Here is a 21,280-nt window from a genome sequence, read left to right as displayed (position 1 = left end):
CCTATGTCTGGCTACCCACCTGGCCGGGTCTGGGCGACAACAGGGCCTAAGGGCTTCGATGGTCCTCCAACACCGACTACGTTCTTAGCAAATACACACAGCTGGTAGGAGGCACCTTCCTTCAGCCCAGTTATCTGAATCACAAAGAGTTTGTTAATATTAATAACTAATACACAAATGGAACAGATTTAACCTCCTTGCAACAGGCTCCCACTTCTTTATTAGCAATGCCATCATCAACCACAGGAGCTGAAGATGAAATTTCATGAACATGATGTTTCATCTCACATTTCCTTAGATGTCTTAGACAAAACCAGATGCATTTAACTAACCTTCATATATGTATTCTTGGTGGATCTTTCCTGAACACCTCTCCATTTGCCTTTCCCTTCTTTGATGTCCACGTAGTACCCAGTGACAGAACTGCGGCCATTGAACGTGGGCGGCTCCCACAGCAGCACCATGGAGTCATTCCGCACCTCCAGCACGTGGAGGCCATGAGAAGGTCCTGTGTTACCCAGCCAAAACAGAAACACAACAGGAAACCATCACTGCATGCAAGGGGGGGCTAAATGATTAATGGAAAAAGTACTTATGTTAAAACAAGTGCCAATCTCTCAACTACCAGTATTTTCCAAATACCAGGGCCTGCCAAGTACCTGCCACCCATCCATAAAGCAGTAATTCCCAACTACCAGGACCTCAAGTACCTGCCGCCCTTCCACAAAGCAGTAATTTCCAACTACCAGAACCTGAAGCACCTGCCGCCATTCCACAAAGCAATAATTCACAACTACCAGAACCTGAAGTACCTGCCGCCCTTCTATAAACGAGTAATTACCAACTACCAGGCCCTGAAGTACCTGCCACCCTTCCATAAAGCAGTAATTCCCAACTACCAGGGCCTGAATTACCTACCACCCTTCCATAAAGCAGTAATTCCCAACTACCAGAACCTGAAGTACCTGCCGCCATTCCACAAAGCAGTAATTTCCAACTACCAGGGCCTGAAGTGCCTGCCACCCTTCCATAAAGCAGTAATTCCCAACTACCAGAACCTGAAGTACCTGCCGCCATTCCACAAAGCAGTAATTTCCAACTACCAGAACCCGAAGTACCTGCTGCCCTTCCACAAAGCAGTAATTTCCAACTTCCAGGGCCTGAAGTGCCTGCCACCCTTCCATAAAGCAGTAATTCCCAACTACCAGAACCTGAAGTACCTGCTGCCCTTCCATAAAGCAGTAATTCCCAACTACCAGGGCCTGAAGTACCTGCTGCCCTTCCATAAAGCAGAAATTCCCAACTACCAGGGCCTGAAGTACCTGCTGCCCTTCCATAAAGCAGAAATTCACAACTACCAGAACCTGAAGTACCTGCTGCCCTTCCATAAAGCAATAATTCCCAACTACCAGAACCTGAAGTACCTGCTGCCCTTCCATAAAGCAATAATTCCCAACTACCAGAACCTGAAGTACCTGCTGCCCTTCCATACAGCAGAAATTCTCAACTACATACCCTGGCCTGAAGTACCTGCCGCTCTGCACATTTTAGTGTTTTCCCTGCTCACAACTCGATCCAACTAATTAGCTCATTAGCAAGCCCTTCCTGATGCTGAAGTAGGCCTGTGACAGCAGGAAAAATACACACTAAAATATGCAGGACTGGAGGGTACTTCAGGAACAAGGGTTGGGAACCAGTGCCTTAAAATAAAGATGCTAATGTGGCTAATGTAATCTAATGGGAAACGGTTAGCATTTATTTTTATTTCAAGAATGGTAAATGACTGCACGTTATTTACATGGACACAGGGTGTGTTTCTAAGAGCTTTTTACCTGGCACGGCCACGGTCCACTCTTTACATTCAAAGGGAGCGTTGGGGACAGAGCCCTCGCTAATACCAGTCTGGTTGATGGCACGAACCTGGAACTGGTAGAATTTGTTCTCCTTCAAGTTCTCCACCTGGTAGAAAATGACATACATAGGGACATACAAGTGCAAACGTGATATTAGGCACATTCTATTGATCACCCATAGTATGGTCTTTTTACTGGCCACTGGAACACTTTCAGATCGAGCTTGTCAAGCTCAATATTTCAACACTGTTCCAACTTAAAATCTTAGTTAACAGTTTTTCACATGCGAAAACTACCGAAATATCTGTGAACATACCATTTTGTACCACATCGTTTGTTAGCATAAAAAGGCATTAGCCATTTTATCACAAAATGTTCAGTGGATGTCCTGTCAAACTCAACATCGTCACATTCTACCCCACAAGATTTCTGAATGTGAAAGATCAGAATACACACCTTATAAGAAGTGGTAGTGACTGCCTTCAGGTTAATCTCATGCCACTTGCTCTTGACATTTCCTTGAACGGTCCTGTAGTCCAGGTAGTACCCCCTGATGTCGGCTCCCCCTGTCTTAGCAGGAGCCTGCCAGCCCACCACCATGTAGTCACGCACCCGCTCCAGCAGGGTGACAGCGGAGGGAGGTGAGGGGACCTCTGGACAGTGAACAGATCAGATTAACACCTTGCTACCCAAACTAACAGGTGTGAAGCATCCCTTCTAACTTTTTCAACACCAGTAACCTTCAGTATCACTCCATGCCAATTTCTCTTTACTGAAAACTACTAAAGAGGTGCACAGGAACCAGGCAGAGCGACAAGAAGGACACATCTGCCCTTGAGACTCTTATTGAAGGCCGAGGCTTTCTGTAACAAACGCTCAAACTACTCTTGACTCACTTGATTACCCCAAAGAAAGACATCCAACATCCAACTTAAACATCCAGTCCAGCACATTCTGCTGATATCAGCCAGATACAGAGACCTGTCCATACAGATATGCCACCTCTTGTGAAGAGGAAAGTGTATCATGGTAAAGGATGTACCAGTAGTGCTTAAAGGAACATGCTAACGTGGCTCACAACAACATGGGTCCAGTAGTTGTACTACTGTGGTTTGACAGATCATTTTTTAACAAGCTTTCATCCTCTTTTGATATGAACGCTAAATCCAGAAACATAAACACTGCATGTTAGACATTTTCGTTATTCCTGTTAGTACTATTTGTTTTAATATTGACATAATATATAGGTATAAGTAGGAAGGCATCAATACCACTTTTTTCCCTTCCGATACCAGATTTTTATCTGCCATTCAGGTTCACGTCTGTGTAAAACCAAGCTGCTGAACTCAACTTTCAAAAACACTACATGGAAACAAAAAGTGCTGCAAATTGTCAGCCCCTCTGTATCGTGCCCTCCCCCGGGGCGATTCCGAGCCGTCGCCCAAAGGCCCAAATAAGAACTTCCTCCTCGTTTGTGTTCATGTTTGGTTTATTGTGTCGATTCAGGTTGATTTAGTTCATGAGTTACACCTGGGATTGGGGGTATTTAAGAAGCCTCGACACCGCCATTCGGTGCCGAGAATTGTATCGTTTGGAACCTTGAGGTCACCCGAGAGGTTCCCCGTATGACTAGCGGTGTGTTAAGGTCAGCTTCAGCTCGGCTTCCACGTTCAGGAGCAGGTCACCGCGCCAATCGCTTACTCACGGCCAGGATTTACTGGCAACCCACGTCTCAGCTAGGCGACCCACGCTCACGGCAGCACGCTGCGGTTCCAGGTTTGGTCGGCCTAGCTGTTCTTGATCAGTAGCTGGTCCCCCAGCTCAACCCCCAGTCCCAGGTTCAGTTTCAGTTAGGTTCGGTTCGGTTCGGTTCGTTTATTGCTGATGCTGGTACTATGCCGATGCCAATACAAGTGTCAGCATCAGCGTCAATACAACCCAAGTATACAGTATTAAATATCATGACAATAACTGTAATCCTATATCCTATAGGATAATCCTAATCAAAAAAACTTTGTTCACCTAATTTTATGTAGAATGCAGAAAACAATACAATGAAACCAACATGATGCTGTTGTTGTTGTTGCCAAACCCTCTGCTCATGCTAACCAAACAGTTCAGAAAGGTCAAATCAATGCATTCTAAAAACTCATGGTTTTACTGGACACAAGAATTGCCCGTCATAAGCATGATCAATTAATTCAGCTTTGCTACATCAGTGAAACTGATGGTACAACAGGTGGTTAGGCATTCAAGCAAGAAAGTGCACTAAACATTTTTTAAAATCTCATGCCATTCAAATATGCAGACATTCAGACATTTTGTCGAGAATCAGTGATTAAATTGAATATCTATTGTTGATCAGTAAACAAACTGATCAGCAATTTTGAAATGATTAGGAGCTGAATTCAGCTTGGCTTAAAGGTGCCCTAGAAACGGTTAGCATAGTTAAATAAGAAGATAATCATTCACATAAATCCTGCCCTCCCAAAACAGCTGTAAAACGATTGAGTATCCATGCTAGGCTAAAAGCTAATCCGGGCATAGCCGAATTCCATATAGCCGACAGGATAGCGGCCCTATCCAGGAAGATTGCTGCTGGCAGAATTAATTACAAAGGCTGGTTACCATTGCTAAAACATGGTCATGACAATGCTAACATTTAGGCTATATGTGTTGGCTTTGTGTAAGCCATCAGAGCAGAGCTCATCCTAATCCCACCATGAGGCAAAACAGCTGGTTTAGGTCTAGAGCCCAGTCAGAGGGTATCCTGAATACATGTATTCTATGGCACCTTTAAAATCAGTTCCCAGAGATGCAAATCAGAGACATATCGTATGACAATCCCATACACTGACCTACTCACTGTGCTGTACCTGCCAACCCTCTGGGGCAGGTCTGGACCCTCTCCCACTCGCACTTTACCCTTCAGCCCGGTGAAGCAAGGACACATGCCCCATGCCCTGGAGTCATTCATGAAACACAGCAAGAGACACACAGCATGGACACAGGCAAACTGCGTTACGCAAAGACAATAAAGCCAAACCCTCACAGACGTTATCTGGCTTTGATGGACCATTCCATCCTGAACTCGAGGCAGGTTAGTACCGTTGCCCTTACCCAGGCAATGTCATGGCTGGTTTGGTTCCTTTTTCTTTTTAAGGCCTGTGTGAGCTAGGCAGGTTTCATGACGGACAGGGTTTAGAGGTGAATGAGGCGTGGTCAGATGAAGTTAGAACGCATGCAAGCAAGTCCCAAGCTGTGCCCATGCTGCACATCCACTGAGGAACATGCACAAAGCGCAAACAGCATCATTTGGCTCTGGGTTTTAAATACGTGAAGATGCTTTCAAGAGGGCACCGTAAACTGGGCTGGTTAGGCTGTACCGAGAGGCAATCGGCAGGGTCTTGGAATGATGGGGGCATGAAGAGTGAAGTGCTGTGAGGTGACAGTGAAAACTGGAGGAAAGGGCAGCTTAACAACAAGCAGTGTTTCACTGCAAACGTGGAAACACACAGTCCACTTCATGGTCCGTACACCCCATATAAGGAAACTACATTGCAAAAAACTGCAAAACAGGCCATTTTGACTACAGCAAGTTTGTGAGGTCACAAAATCCAGTGCATTTACATATAGAAAAAAGGTCAAGGTCAAGAGGTCAAGAGGCCTTGACCACCTATAACATTAGTCTACAACAATTTGACCCCGCCAATTCGAGCTGAAGCTATAAGGAGTGTTTCGGTTCGGATCAGCCTTTTGAATGCTGTGCAGTACGGGGCAGCCAATCAGAACAGAGCTATAAGTCAGTCTTAAAGAGACAGTAACAAAAACGGATGCTGGAAAATGGAAAACAGTTGTATAAAAATGAATGAAGAATTAGGATGGTCTTGGTTAGTAGAACCACACATTTGCGCTAAATGGACCTAGATGCAAAAATGATGGGACGTGGGCCCTTTAAAATCGATCAAATGAGAAACATGTACTATACTGAATGTATTACTCAGAACCCCACACCAAAATATTACACATAATAAATTAAATAAAATTAAATACAAAAACGATACCCTGATTTACTACTACTTACCATTCAGATTATAACAGTATAAATATATAAATATATCATATATTAGTCATATGTCCTAATTCATTAACCAGTTAATGCCCCATCCCTAGCTGTGGCAGTGGGACCACCGGTTCAGGCGTGAACGCGAGTGGTGGCACTCACCAATGCTAGCTTTCACAATGCAGGCTTCCGACTCGGAGGAGCATGTGCTGTAGCCGGCAGCATTCACAGCCTTCACTCTGAACACGCAGTTGTCATCAGTGTTCAGCCCGTGGCACACGAACCTGCAAACCACAGGAGTTCCAACACAGATCAATTTAAGACCCACTGACCTCGTATAGTGTGGCAGGGCACACTCTGAAGAGTGGGTTTACCTGGAGCCTTTAACTGGCTTGTTGTTGCAGGGCACCCACACGTTGCTCCCCACTACGCTAACCTCGATGTAGTAGCGCACCAGAGCCCTGTCCTCCTTGGAGGCACCCCAGGTAACCACGACAGATGTGGCTGTGTTCCTGATGGCCACGGCAGGCCCTGGGGCTGAGGGCAGGTCTGAAAGAGTGAAACGGATTGTAGAGAGAGGATATAATCAGATTATCTTTTACTAATTAAACACTCCCATTAAAACTTATCCATTGAATTAAATGGCTAATTATTTTTTATACTAATTAAACACTCCCATTAAAACTTATCCATTCAATTAAATGGCTCATTAAAATTTTTTACTAATTAAACACTCCGATTAAAACGTATCCATTCAATTAAATGGCTAATTACACATTGTTTTTAAGAAATGCTACATTAAAACGTTATAATTCAGAAAATGACTATTTTCAAACTTTCACTAATCAAAGTTGCTAGTGATTTGCTAGTGACTTTCACCAGTTAATAAAATGCCCCATTAAAACTTAATTCCAATAATATCCCAATAAAACTCAATTAAACAATTCATTAAAGTTAACTGTGAGTTAAATGGTCAATTACACACTTAACTATTCAATAAAATGTCCCATTAAAACAACCGTTCAATTAAACCACCAATTACACATTTAAACCAGTTACACATTTCAATAACTAAATCAACCAATTACAACATTTAGCCATGAACATTTAACCATTCAATTAAACGACCAATTAAAAACACTTAACTGTATGATTGCTTGTACAATTACCAAACAATTCAACAACTGATGATGAATACAAAACAATTAAAAACCTAATCAAAAACTTTTCAATTAACTATTTAATTACACAACCAATTACACACTCAATCAATCAGTTAAATGGTCTATTTAACACTTAACTGCTAAATGTAATAAAGGTCCCACTTAATCGTTCAATTAAATGCTCAATTAAACACTAACCTATTCAATTAAACTTCCAAATACACAATTACTCATTTAATTGAAAGGCCAATTCAACACTTAACTATTTAATTCAATTACCAATTACACATCTAATCTTTCAATTACATTATTAATTACACACCCATCTGTTGTATTTAATATAATGTCCCATTTAATCATTCAATGAAATGACCAATTAAACATTTAACTGATGAATTCAACACTTAAGTGACCAATCACACAGTTAAACCAATTAAACACATACCAATTCAATTAAACGGCCAATTCCACACTTAAGCATTCAACAAAATGACCAATTCAAGACCTAACCTTTTAATTAAACAACCAATACACACTTAAACATTCTATTAAATGACTAATTACACACATAATCATTCAATTAAACAACCAATTATAATACAATAAATCCTGCGCTGGTCTCTGAATAGAATCTTGGGTTTTGGCCAGAGCGTCAGAATGCCCTACACCAGCCAGGTTCTTACCCAGTCTGTCTCCCACAGTAGTGGCCCCAGTTTCCTCAGATGGCTCTCCAACTCCAGCAGAGTTGCAGGAACGCACACGGAAGTTGTACGACTTCCCCTCAGCCAGATCAAACAGGGCGAAACGAGGAGACTTCACCGGCATGCCAGTGTTCACCCTCTGCCAGGTGTCTGTGCCAACCAGACACTGCAAACAGATGCACAGTCGACCCACAATCAGCTTCAGACACAACAGACTGTTCCATAAGGACGAAAAAGCACGAATACCAAGATACTAAGCTTCTCAAACTCCACCCACCTTCTCCACGTAGTACATGACTCCCTCATGTCCTCTCTGCAGCGGGGGCTTCCAGCTGAGCACCACGTAGCTCTTGGTGGCCTCAGTCACTGCCAGGTCAGTAGGAGACCCAGGGACTACACCAACTGAAAGAGAGACTGAAAATAAACTTACATCTTCAATAGGCCATTTTTGCCATTGTTTTTTTAGTTGGTGGTCCCTGATTTATTACCTGTGGGGTCTTCCTCAGTGAATTTGATCATCCCAGTCCATGGCGCAGAGGGGCCAGCTATAATAATAAAGGTACAGGGTTGTATATTTAATAGTATAGTACACTGTGGTCTAATAACATAGCACTGTAATATCACAGTGACAATCTCTCACCTCTCAGACGGGCCCGGTCGGAGGGGTCCATGGCCACCACGGGGTCAGAGACTCTGGAAGGCCGGCTCACTCCAGCCATGTTAAGAGCGCTCACCCGGAAGATGTAGGAACGCCCCTCAACGAGCCCGGTGACGGGAAAGCGGGCATATTTTACTGGGGTGTCGTTACACTGAGTCCAGTGGTGGGTGCCCACTTCACACCTACAAACAAAACAAGCTTACAGCAATGGCTCAGAGAGCAGTCAGTCAATCAGTCAAGCTATGAGGCTACTGGATATACTGAGTAATCATATAATAATGGGCAAAAGTATTGGGACACCTGCTCATTTATTGTTTCGTCCAAAATTGAGGCGTCAAAATGAGTTTATGCAGCATAACTGTCTCTACTGTCCAAAAAAAGGATATTGCTGTGAAGATTTGATTTGACTCATCCCAAATCATCCCAAAAGTAGGGGGGCTTTATACCCCTCCAGCCCCACACCTGGCATTAGGAATGGTGCCAATAGGTTCATATTTATTATGTGCTCCAGACCGTATGTACAGGTTGGGTAATTGGGAGTTCAAATTGGGAAGGCAATGCGTGAAAAATCTTTAATATAAATTATAAAATTAAAATAAATAATTAATTAATTAATTACATCAATTTCTTGTAACTTGTAATTTCAGTGCTAAGCTAGGTTGGGTTAGCCTAAGCTATGTACGACTATGCTACACGGCTCCTGTGGTGACAGAAACCAGTCAATAAAATCGAAACCTTTCCACAAGCCCTTCAAAACGGACAGGGTTGTAAATCTGAGCATTTTCCATCACAGTCAGTCACATACTTACTAGTTCAACCTCAAAAAAACAACGTTTTCAATAAATGTATTCTACTGTATCTTTAAGGCAAAAGGCAAAATATGATGCTAATTGATGGGGTTTAAGCTTCCACTACATGATTTAGCTCTGAGTTAAGGGTTACAGTTAAGGGTAACATATGGCATATATGTAGAATTAGGTGAATTCATCATCTAGACTGTATACATGGGTTTTGTAGGCACTGACCTGTCTATAAAGTAGCCCAGAATGGAGCTGCTGCCTTCAACCGCAGGCTGCTTCCAGGTCACCACCACATAATCCTTATTAGCATCATGACACCGAACATCAAGAGGAGCAACTGGAACCCCCTCCACCTCCACATTAGAATCTGACACACACAAACACAAACACACACACACACACACACACACACTCTTAACACTTGGCTCACCGGTGTCAAATCTAATTATGGCACAGTATGTAACATGTATGGCCTCTGCTCTGTGAGCACACGTCTGCACTTCTGACTTTTAGGAGAGAGGCTCATCAGGACCTCATCATGCTCCAGATACACATCGTACTATTTTAATAGCATGATTTTGAAGTCATGAACAAGACATCTTTCTTTTAAGACATGTTTCATAGCTTAACGCTAGCGTGCACACTGGCATGTCTTTGGTGACTTTGGTGACAGCCTGATATAGCAGCAGAACTCCCCCAGAGAAACCTAATCCAGGGAGAAAGCTACTGCTTAAAGACACAGCGCATATGAAGTCAGGAACGCTACTGTAGCTCTGACATTCGCCTTTAGTCTTTCACTAATTTCGGGTAGGCCTACATACATCTATAGGCCAAATGTAGGCACTTATAATAAATGCTTACTGACCTGAGTTGTAGTAATTACTGGTACTAATAAATGGAGAAAAGCTTCATAGCTTCAGTCTTTGCAGATAAAACCTCTAATTATTAACTTCTAGGTAAATAAAGCTTTTGGCACAATCTGAATGTCAGAATTAGGTGTTTATCACTAATAAACTGCAAAGAAACTAAGAAATTAAACGGACACTTCGGCCAAAATAAAAAACTATAACCACTGCGATATGTTATAAACACGCCTACTCGCCTTAGAACTACAGCTGTGCTGCAGGCGTCTCTAGAGCAGAGATGGGTAACAGGGGCTGGAGTCCAGCACAGTTTGCTGATTTCCCTGCTCTTATAGACCTACTATACCTGACAATTAACAGGTGGGTTGAATCAGGTGTGATTGAGCAGGAACGCATTAAACTGTGCTGGAATCCAACCCTCCAGGACGGGAACTGCCCACCCTTGCTGTAGAGCGAGAATTTCTCGGTTAAAGACTAGACAAAGATGTATCCTGAAGGTGGGATGGACTTTTGAGATGGGCTATAGGCACTCTGGGGGGAGATAAATGAGGGACAGCTGCCGTTAACCACCTTAACGTGACATATGTGAAAAGGCACAGTCGAACGCTAGTCTGCAGTCAACCATGGGGGAGCACTCGCCTCCTGCTACAGCACATCAGTACCCACACTGAATGAGGGAGACTTTCTCAAATATTTGGCTTATATATATGTCCCCAGTATAGAAACTCAGTACTTCATGCATATAGAAACTATTTGTGTATGAAAAATGAATGGTAAGCATCACCTCTGACGAACACGTAGGCAGAGTGAGTGTCAAAGCCGGACTTGGTGTTGATGCGCAGGGTGTAGAGCCCCTCGTCTTCTTTGTTGAGGTGGACCAGGGTCAGCATGGCCCGATCCCCACTCCAGTGCATGTGCACCCACTTGGAGGGCGCCAGGAGGACATCTGGTTAAACAGGAAGAGAGATCAGCGTAATGCAGCACTACTATAATACTATATGGACAAAAGTATTGGGACACATGCTTATTCATTGATTCTCCTATAATCAAGGATATTTAAAAAGGAGTTTTTCCTGCATTTGGTGGAGTGACAGTGTCTTCTGTCCATGAAGGGCATTCCACTAGACTTTGAAGCATTGCTTCAAAGCATTGCATAGAATTTGATTGCTTTCAGCGACAAGAGTGCTAGTGAAGTCAGGATGTTGGACAATCACCACCCCACCTCATTCCTAAATCCCCTAAAACAAACCCGAAAATTAGTATTAGATGGCGCATCAACCATCATTCCAGAGAACACAGCTCAACTGCTTTATACCCCTCTAGCCCACTGGGCTCTATTGGCGATACGTTTCTACTGGGACTAGACAAGTTGTGTATGTGCATTGCACATCTGTGTCAGCAATGAGTGCAATTTAAAGTAGCGAATGTGAATTCATTTATTAGAAGGAGTGTCCACAAACATTTGGATTTATTGAGCATTAGCATGCCATCCAAGACCTCACATAGCTTTTTTGCAAAGTTTGTTTTGGCAGCCTAACGGCCAAAACAGACCTAAATACAGCCCAGCTGTTGTACAGACACAAAAACTAAATCTGTGCATGTAAACAGTAAACACAGCTGCCAGGCAACAACCGTGTGCAAGTTAACATTGTGACAGGACTTTTTATTGTCAACACTTGCGTCGGTGGCTCAGCAGTTAGTCGAAAGCGGCAGCCCTAAGCTGTGTAATACTCTGTGGATTGCAAAAAGCTGCATTGTGCCTGTCCACATAAAAACACTAAAAATATCAAAAGTGGGAGCAAGCCAACTTTGATGAACCAGTCCATTAAATGTATCTGAAAAAACTCCTAAGACTATTCATTCGACTTTCTGCTCTCGGGTATGAGGCTCCATCCTCTAAACATGTGTGATTTGTGCTTCACTTGGCTGGAACATGGTTTGTACTGTGGTGTTCAGCGTGCTAGCTGACTTATCTCATTTCACCTTTCTGTGACTCCCAACACCAGTTGCTCGACTTCACTCTCTCAGACATGAGTTTTTATTGTCAACACTTGTGTCGGTAGCTCAGCAGACAACAGCAGCTGCACTGGGCTGGCTGATACTCAAAGGGCGTTTACAAAAAGCTGCATTTTGCCCATCCACATGAAAACACTACAGAAACTAATCTTAAACCCTTATTAGCCGGATCTGGATCCGGAACTATCCAGATACATGTGGATGGGGCCTTAAACTACTAAGGGGCAATACGGATAGAAGCAAGTTGTAATACTGTACTAATGAAAAGCAGGTTTTCTAACTATTCTAGATGCAACAACCTGGAAACACACAGTGGGGCTCACAAGTGTGAGACCACGAGTGAAACACTTTTTACCTATTTTGCATTCCTTTCTAATCTATTATTTATATTAAAGGTGTAACAGTGTGAGAGAAAAGTAGACTCCATTGAGCTGCATGGACTCCAGTAGTTTGTATAAAAGCCATTGATGAACAGCCCAGATCCACAGATCATCTGAGCACCAGCTTCAATGGAAGACAAAAGATCTGTTCCTTTACAAAACTCTAAAACTTCATGTTGTTTTATTTCCAGGTTTCTTTCCAGGTATGCTGCTAAGATCAGTGTGGCCTCAGACCTTTAGACCCCCAAACTGTAGGCCCGTGGTTCCTACTCACCGTTCCTGTACCAGAGCACCTCAGGCTGGTAGCGCTTGACAGTCGGGTAGATGACGACTGTGCAGCCCAAACTCATGGTCTCTCCCTCCTGACCGAAGGCGACTCCAAACTTATCAATTATGGTGGTCCTGAAGGTGACACCATATTCAGGACTGTAACCATCTGAGGAGCACAAAAGAGTCAAGAGTCAGACATCTGTCTAAACGAAGTACATCAGGTTCTAACAGCTGTCCAAAATGCATTCAGAGTTTGCCTGACTGAGCAGAATTCACGCTCATGTCAATGTGTTATCAAGGACTGTAAGGACTGAAGCAGGACTTACGTGGTCTTTCAGATACCTCTTCATCTTTAAATCCTTCAAAATACAAAATGCAAATTAGCCTGGTTACTGCACAGACTGCAATTATCAAATGACTAATCAGCTGAAGACTCTGCGCACTGTCTGTTCTGTCTGAAAGGAGACAATGGTTCTCTGTCTTAGCTGAGCGCCACTGTTCCTCACAGCATTTAGACCACAATGCTCTGAAAGCTTTAATAGAGGGTAATGGTCTTGCCCTGTGATTTTAGTGCATCATCAGTCCTATTAGATGAATGGGAATGAGAAAGCACTGTCCAAATGACTGCGTTTTGAAGACCTCTGGGGATTATTATTATTTAGTTAGGTAAGGTTAGGTTTGGCAGTTATTGAAAAGATTTTTTTTATTGATCTGAGCCCCATCAATTTGTATAGCACAGGGTCCATCAGGGCCAGAACCCAGCACAGTTTGTTTTGGTGACTGTCTGGCTCCAATACATCTGGATACAGCTCATTAAGTTAATCACTGGCTTTATTTGGTGTGCTAAAAGACGAGGAATCACTGTGCTGGTCTCAAAATTGAAAGATCAATGGGCCCTAATATGGGCCGTCAATATCTTCCTAAGAATGTTTTTACCGGTTTGGACCCCATTGTCCTTCCCAAGTTCCCAAGTTAAAATACAACCTTGATTTCTCCTAAATCTCCAAAATCCCTCTTAGGAGAAAACAGAAGGTCATGGTTAAATTATAACATCTTCAGTCCACCAGCCTGATCCTGATCTTCCTAAAGAAATCACCTCGTCATGTAACAACACCTATAATTCCATCACAAAACCACTCAGACACAGAGAAAAGAGCGGATAGTGCAGGTAACTTACTTTTAATAATGACTGAGGCAAAGGCAGAGCTCTCCCCCTTCACGTTAAGAGCTGAGATGCGGTACTCTGCTGTGTCGCTGAAATCACACCTGTATTCCACAGAAACAATAAAAGCTCACAATAAACACTTTCAACACATAGATTTTGTTACCGTCACTAATGGACCCGTAGAAATGCTCCAAAATGACCTGCATATTAAATCTTTATACATTGACTTCCATTAAAAAGTAGGAAGTTAGACACATTTAAGGCAGAGGATGGAGAAAGTAGCACTACTAGTAGTTTAGCATGCCCGGATGGGGTTTCGAACCCCAGTTTGCCAGGAGGAGGGTGTCACACACTATGACCCAATGCACTGATCGAACATACACATTTTCTTACTTCTTGATCTCCAGAGAGTGCATGTTGTAATTGCTCTCAGTGGTGTACTTCTCCGGGTGGGCCTTGGCATCAATAAGGACGTTGTTTTTGTACCTTGAAAGTAAAGAGTTGCAAAAGAAAGGAAAGAATAAGGATCAAAAAACACAACTGTGCCCAAGACACCCTGCTGTTTTTGAAAATGTGACATTACTAACTATTGGTAAATGAACAAAGGTGGTTTGAACCATGTGCTTCCATCGCACCCAAAATGTGTGGGGTTTGTATTATTCCCAAAGTACCTTAAACACTTCTGTGCCATTCATTTGTTTAGAATTTTCCCATTTTAGCCCCAATCCCCGTTCCTGTTAATTTCCCCCATCACTAGCAATGCCCCCAACGCTAGGAGGGTAAAGACTAGCACATGTCTCCTCCGAGGCTAACAGACACCTGTGCTGACCAACATCACACTAGGAGTGATGTGGGGAGGAAGTGCCATCAATCCACCCCTTAACGAGCAAGATCAACTGTGCTCTCTCTGACTCCGGATGCTGAAGATTTGATCCAGCGATCCTCGGACCACAGTGGCCCAGGAGGATTCTGGAGGAGCCTGTCTTATTCAAACCTCAGACATTTAGCTTGGTTTGCTTATGATTGTTAAAGTGAGTGGTGAGGATCACCATGGCCAGATCCAAAGAGCTCTCAGAGGCCTTCAGAAAGAAGGCTGTAGATGCGTTGAGACTGGGAAAGGGGTTAAAACAATCTCAGAACAATTAGAAATCAGACGCTCCACTGTCCGCTAAATAATGTAAAGACTAGCACATGTCTCTTCCGAGGCTAACAGACACCTGTGCACACTAAGAGTGATGTGGGGAGGAAGTGCCATCAATCCATCCCTTAACAAGCAAGATCAACTGTGCTCTCTCTGACTCCGGATGCTGAGGATTTGATCCAGCGATCCTCAGACCACAGTGGTCCAGCAGACTACGGTGCTGTCACCATGATCAGAGGATAAGAGGATGCCATCAGCAGCCGAGGCCCAGAGACAGCACAATTGGTCTTGCTCTCCAGGGTGGGTGGATGGCACCCTACCTATCGCATCTACCATTTTTTGTCCATGAATCTGAAGCCTGGGTCTGTTGTAAAGATCTCCAGTGTGGTTTGCTTTTTAATAAGTAAGTTCAGCTTGAAGCTGCTGCTGTTTACAGCACGTCTCACCAGGCCACACGGGGTTTGGGCCAGCCGGCCACAGTGCAGTGCAGGGTCACATTCTTGCCCTCCCACACAGTCTGACCACGCGGCTTCACTGTGAACTCGGGAGGGTGGGTCAGGCTGTCCGGGTTCATCTTCTTCTGGAACTCCTGCTTCTCATGCATCTGCAGTGAGGGCCAGAAACAGTCATATAAAACCCAGTCTGTTGGACATACAAGTATTATACTATTCTTATGTATTATTACTATTATATGTTGTAAAAAATGACTAGCACTCAAATCTGAGACGCAACCTTCTTGCCCAGGGCCAGGCGGTCAGCGGATTCCCTCATGCTAATGCTGCGACTTTTCTTTTCCACTTTGATCTTGTAACCAGACTCTCTGGAGAAGAGGTTCCTCATGACCACGTAACCCACGCCCTCCTCCTTTACCTCCTCCTGAGTCTCCATCAGCTCCTGAGTGGCTAAATGACTGATCACACAGATTCATTTGCTCAGTGGTGGGCAAAACAAGCTCAAATTATATAAATATTCAGATATACTATATGGACAAAAGTATTGGGACACCTGTTTTTTTTTTGTTGTTGTTTCATGTGAAATGAAGAGTATTAATAAATTGGTTGGAGGAACTGTCTCTACTGTCAAGAAAGGAGGTCAGGATGTTGGATGATCAATGCCCCACCCCATCACCAACTTCTTGGATGGAGCGCCATCCAATGTTGTTCAATGCTGGGGGGCTTTATACCCCTCTAGCCCACTCATGGCATTAGGCACGGCCCTATTCTATTGGGAATACTTCTCAACAGGGACTGGGCAAGTTGTGTGTGTGTGTGTGTATTTGCACATCTGTGTGTCAGCAACGGGTGCAACTTAACATAGCGACCAGATCCTCTGCAAAGCTCCACAAATCCAGCAGAAAGCCTTCCCTGGACAGCAGAGACAGTTACTCCAACAAAAGCAGAATTAGCCTTGATTTTGGAGGAAACCATGAATGAGCAGGTGTCCCAATACTTTTGTCCATATTCTGTATGTAATTTATGTGCCACTACTATGCCAGACTTTGTACTGTGAAGATGGCATTGTTTGGGGAGCAAACGCGAGAGCTCCTTTCACCTGCTTCGAAAGACAGGCACCACGTATCCAATGACCTCGTCCTCTTTGTCCAAAGCCAGGCGGAGGCGCTTGTCTTTCTTGGAGAGGGCAGTCAGTTTCTTCTCCTGCTTCTTTGTCGAAGTCTTCACCCTGCAGAACAGCCAAGAGCAGTCAGCCCACAAAAAAAAACCCTGATATGAAACTGATCGAGCAGCAAGAACCTCTACCACAGCTTGCTGGTGGACATGCGTCACAGCTTTGCAGCGTTTGGGATGGAATGAGAAGGACTTTAGTAGGTTACATGATATCAATGGTTAGCATTAGTACAAGCCTGTAATGTGTTTATACGCCACTGAAAGTTACAATGCTAACAAACAGATGCAACCTTGTGACACACAGGGAATAGAACAGGACTCTCTACGCTTCAAAACCAGCCTAGTGGCAACAGAGCACGTTTACCGAAGCCTTCCTAAGTCCTTAAGAACAGCTGGTGTTCTTTCTCAAGGCCCTTCCCCTGAGCATCTCCAGCTAATAAGATCTTCTACTCTGACTGAAAAACAACTTAACAATGTTCCTTTAGCTGTACAGACAGCCCAATATTATCTAAATATTCTAGCTCTGTAATAGGACTACACATGTGCAAGGGCTGGAGTTGGGAACCTAAGTTCTAGCCCTGGTGTATTGTTGCTTCCTAGTTTTAAGAGGTTTCAGACTTTGCTGGCACACTGAATGAACAACAAATGGTCCTCTAAATAGGACACCAGAAGGAGACGACCCTAGAGGCATGCAAACTGGCCCTGACACATGCTTCCGACAGCTAGGAGTATTAGGGGCTTGTCAGTGTTGATGTTGTGACTAATCAATGGGGCAATGTCCACTGATCCACAAGGCTCTGGAGCTTATCTCTGGACCACAGTGGCCTTAACATTCTTCCTGCTGAGAAGCATCTCAACTATTCATACTACGTTTATTGTTCACTGTCTAAGCATCAGGCCCATCATTGGGAGATCACCAGATCAATCCCTGGCCATCCATGATGATATTTGAAGAGAGCAAAATTGGCCTTGCTGTCTCTGAGCAGGTAGGATGACCCCTTTCCATAGAAAAGGGCCGTCCTACTTGCTCAAAAGCCTTCCCTGTAGCAGGCTAGGGTTTGAAACCCCAGCCGCCCCAGCCCAGGAGTTCTCGGGCAAGACTCCTAACGCATAAATGGGCAACAGTGGCCAACATGGCTTCCCAGCCAACATACTCAAGTGGTGCTCACATGGTTGGAACGTGGGCTAGGTGGGCTCTGAGAGGGTTTGTACATGTGTTGTTACCAGGACCCAGTTGGGCTTTCCAAATGGGCGCCAACATTACACCCCACCTTAATCTCACATGGGTCCAATCTAGGCCCCATATGCGGTGTACAACCTAGATGGGACACATGTTTAACCCCTCCTGTTCCCTTCAGAACCCTGGTGGGCATCCAAATATGGGGCCAACGTGGAAGCTGTGGACATAACTTTCTGGTTCCCAGTTGGTCTACCCATACAGGCCCCACATGGACATGTTAGCATGTTAGCTAGCAGGCCTACTAAACCTGGCAATTAATAGGGGAGTTGAACTAAGGTGTGTTTAAACTGGAAAAGCACTAAACTGTACAGAAATCTGGGCCTCCAGGACTGGAACTGCCCACCCCTACCAAAGATTACGGCTGAATGTATTGTGTGAAAGGGGTAGAAAATGGGCCAATAGAAAAGCTTTAAATACTCTGTACATTAACAGGCTGCGGGGTCCAAACATTTAAAGCCACAAAAGTAAAACATTTCTGTATCTCTACAGATCATGGGTCAAAAAAATAGTGCCCCTGCCTACTGTCTTCTTCATAGTCCAATAACAATGTGGTCAGCTAATCCATTCTAGCTGGAGAGCATAGTCAATATCTGCAGCGCACAATATCTTGGAATTCTCCTTCCTATCCCACCTTCCCCGAGCCTAACCTGGAGAGTGGCTGTACAGTTTTCCAGTACAGTAACAGTCCTCCTGAGCCTGTGTGATCCTGTATCCTGGAGAGCCACAAATAGCGCCTAGATACCATTAATAAACTTGGCTTGCGGCGACAGAGAGGCTCAAATTCTTCCTCCCAAAGGGTCATGGAGAACAGTTCTCAGCATTGAGACAAGGTGTTACCACTGGAACAAAAGCAATCTGACCTCATTTCACTGCACTGCTCTCAATGTTTTGCTAACAACACAATTAAAGTAGGCTGCATTCAGCTAGCAGCCAGTCTCACTAATAGCACTACTGGTCACTACTGATAGTGTAGTTCTTTGGTTTCCTTATTTGGAACCATTTTCAAAGTTATTGAGTTGTCTTGGGTCCTCATAGAACCATTGCCTTTATTTAAGAATCCATGAGAACCCTTTTTTTTAAGGTTTAAGCCAGGATGAAGCAGTTTCACCAAAGGATGAAGCAGTTTCACCAAAGGATGAAGCAGTTTTCACCACCAGAACTCTACAACAGCCCCACACCATCCTTAACCTCTTAACAACTAGCAAACAGCATCTCCCCATAATGCTGGACAAGCAGGAAGGTCAAATATGAGCGATCCAGAACATAAGGATCGTCAGTCACAAACTAAAATCTGCGAGCTTCGGCTGTCTTCAGCTCTAGTTAGACCTATGGGACGGTGTTTTTTTTCCAATCCAGTTCTCAGAGACCATCATACAGTCCACATTCTGCTCTTATCCAGCTCCCAGGACAGCTGTACCAGGTGTTCGGTGTTCTGCGCTTGGTTTTGAGAGCCAAAAAATTTATAAATCTTTGAGGATTAGATTGGGAAACAATACATGAGTGACTGCACTCTGCATACACCATTAAGCTAAGTTAGGAGTCTCCGTATGGGGCATCTAGGACAGCGGTGTCCAATTCCAACCCTAGAGGGCTGGAGTCCAGTATGGTTTGGTGACTTCCTTCTCTAATATGCTTACAGTCTTAAAAATAAAGGCGCTACACTTGGTTCTTTTAAGAAATCTCATAGAAGAACCGGTCAAGAAACCAATGCTTGTAACCTCTAGGTTAGAAGGTCTAAGGAACCATCACTTGAATGAAAATGAAAATCCTGGTTCTTTATGGACCTAAAAGCACCTTTATCTTTAAGAGTACTAAAGCTGGTAACTAACCGCTTAGCTGAAGGAGTCAGAAAACCATCAACCTGTGCTGGACTAAGGCCATCCAGACCCACAGCTGGACACTTCAGAAGTAGCAGATGGTTGTTATTAGCCAAGTTAGCTTTAGCATCCTGAGTAAACTCAATGCTACAGCTGGGTAAAAGGCTGTGATTAAAAAAGCAGTAGTAGAGTGCGGTAGCTCCAGCGTGGCCTCCTCCCCGACTCCTCTTACCCAACGCTGCTCGTGTGAGCCGCGTAGGACTGGTGGCTGACGGACGACAGCGTGCTTCGGTGGTAGCTGCTTTCATAGTGCGTCTCCAGGTTCCGCTGCTCCTGCTGCTGCACTTGCAAGGATCCTGACATCCTGAGTGGATCGTGACCGCGCGCTTTCTGTTCAGACTGTCCCGTAGGCCCCTCTCCCTCTCACTTTTTGCAGCTTGATCCAGGATAAATTCAATGGGGTTAGGATAACGGTAGAGGTAATTACAGTCACTAAGGTACATGGCTTGAGAATTTGATGCTGTTGGACTTTTCTGAGCATGTTCCAATGATGAGATTTTTACATTTTAAAGCAATACACTATGTACAGCTTAGTTACTCCATTGGTTCATTGCCTGGACTGCTGTGCTGTTGGTCATACCTCTCAATTTCATGCATTAGCATTGCATTTCAGGGCAGAAGAATCCCAAACCCATAGGCACCTAACAAACCTAAGCTACAGCTATTACTAATAGATGCTAGATGGAACGTTACCCTCTATTTTAATATTTTAATAGCTTGGACCTTACGAGGACTGGTATTGTGAGCGATTTCTACATTTACCATGAATGCTCTTACTTTAGATCAGTTTTAGACTAATCTGTTTTCCTCTGGTAAGAAAAATAACAGGCCTTCTGGTAATTCAGATGGAATAGGATTATCATAAGCATTTCACTCTATGCTAATATCCATTTCTGCAGCATTTAATGTTACAGAGCTACAGTAAAAACCATTCATAATATTTCAAATATCAAGATTTAACTGCATGAGAGTAAACAACTAAACTGGCATGTGGAGCTCGTAGATGGTTGAGATGGTAGAGGTTTTGAAGAACAGCAGAATAATGACCAGAATAGGAATTCATAATGACCATCTCAGGATTTGCACAGAATACTGGTTCATGAGTAGTGCAAAAACACTACAGTACTCCAAGCTGGACACTGGATATAGGCTTTAGCTACTTGTAGCATTATGTCATAGGCCTAAATTACATTCTAGCCAATTTAATGCAACTCCAGATCTGGCTGGCAGAAGAAGGTAAAAGCAGGTAGTTTGCTTTAACTAGCCACAGTTTTTTCTGACATTCACAAAATATGTAACGTGATCTTCGCTAGTCCAAAATCCAGGTAGCCAAGTTTCCCCCAGTAGAAAGAAATGCAGTTCCTTACCTGGTTCCTAATTTTGCAGGAAAAATAGAGAGAAGCTGCTCCACTCCAAAAGTAGCCAAAATCCAGGCAAGGCGCAAGGGGCAGCCGACAGCAGGACG

General features: G+C 43.8%; 1 protein-coding gene across 2 annotated transcripts in view; it reads right to left on the bottom strand.

Moving 5' to 3' along the window:
• Positions 1 to 20,982, bottom strand: part of myom1a (myomesin 1a (skelemin)) — a 35,597-nt gene extending 14,615 nt beyond the window's left edge. For both annotated transcript variants that reach the window (XM_072688119.1, XM_072688120.1), the window contains exons 1-20: positions 19,988 to 20,982; positions 16,625 to 16,753; positions 15,806 to 15,983; positions 15,520 to 15,677; positions 14,326 to 14,418; positions 13,945 to 14,033; positions 13,094 to 13,126; positions 12,772 to 12,933; positions 10,886 to 11,047; positions 9,464 to 9,605; positions 8,421 to 8,620; positions 8,269 to 8,325; positions 8,058 to 8,182; positions 7,763 to 7,946; positions 6,291 to 6,465; positions 6,079 to 6,200; positions 2,310 to 2,506; positions 1,833 to 1,959; positions 333 to 508; positions 20 to 134 (exon numbers count right to left, since the gene is read on the bottom strand). In XM_072688119.1, the coding sequence (XP_072544220.1) occupies positions 20 to 134; positions 333 to 508; positions 1,833 to 1,959; positions 2,310 to 2,506; positions 6,079 to 6,200; positions 6,291 to 6,465; positions 7,763 to 7,946; positions 8,058 to 8,182; positions 8,269 to 8,325; positions 8,421 to 8,620; positions 9,464 to 9,605; positions 10,886 to 11,047; positions 12,772 to 12,933; positions 13,094 to 13,126; positions 13,945 to 14,033; positions 14,326 to 14,418; positions 15,520 to 15,677; positions 15,806 to 15,983; positions 16,625 to 16,753; positions 19,988 to 20,118 (2,755 nt within the window). In that variant the 5' untranslated portion in view covers positions 20,119 to 20,982. The remainder of the gene's footprint in view (positions 1 to 19; positions 135 to 332; positions 509 to 1,832; positions 1,960 to 2,309; positions 2,507 to 6,078; positions 6,201 to 6,290; positions 6,466 to 7,762; positions 7,947 to 8,057; positions 8,183 to 8,268; positions 8,326 to 8,420; positions 8,621 to 9,463; positions 9,606 to 10,885; positions 11,048 to 12,771; positions 12,934 to 13,093; positions 13,127 to 13,944; positions 14,034 to 14,325; positions 14,419 to 15,519; positions 15,678 to 15,805; positions 15,984 to 16,624; positions 16,754 to 19,987) is intronic.
• Positions 20,983 to 21,280: the final 298 nt, after the last annotated feature.

This window comes from Salminus brasiliensis, chromosome 9 (assembly GCF_030463535.1).
Source record: "Salminus brasiliensis chromosome 9, fSalBra1.hap2, whole genome shotgun sequence".
In the NCBI taxonomy this organism is placed as follows: domain Eukaryota; kingdom Metazoa; phylum Chordata; class Actinopteri; order Characiformes; family Bryconidae; genus Salminus; species Salminus brasiliensis.
This window is presented reverse-complemented; position numbering and strand designations above follow the sequence as displayed.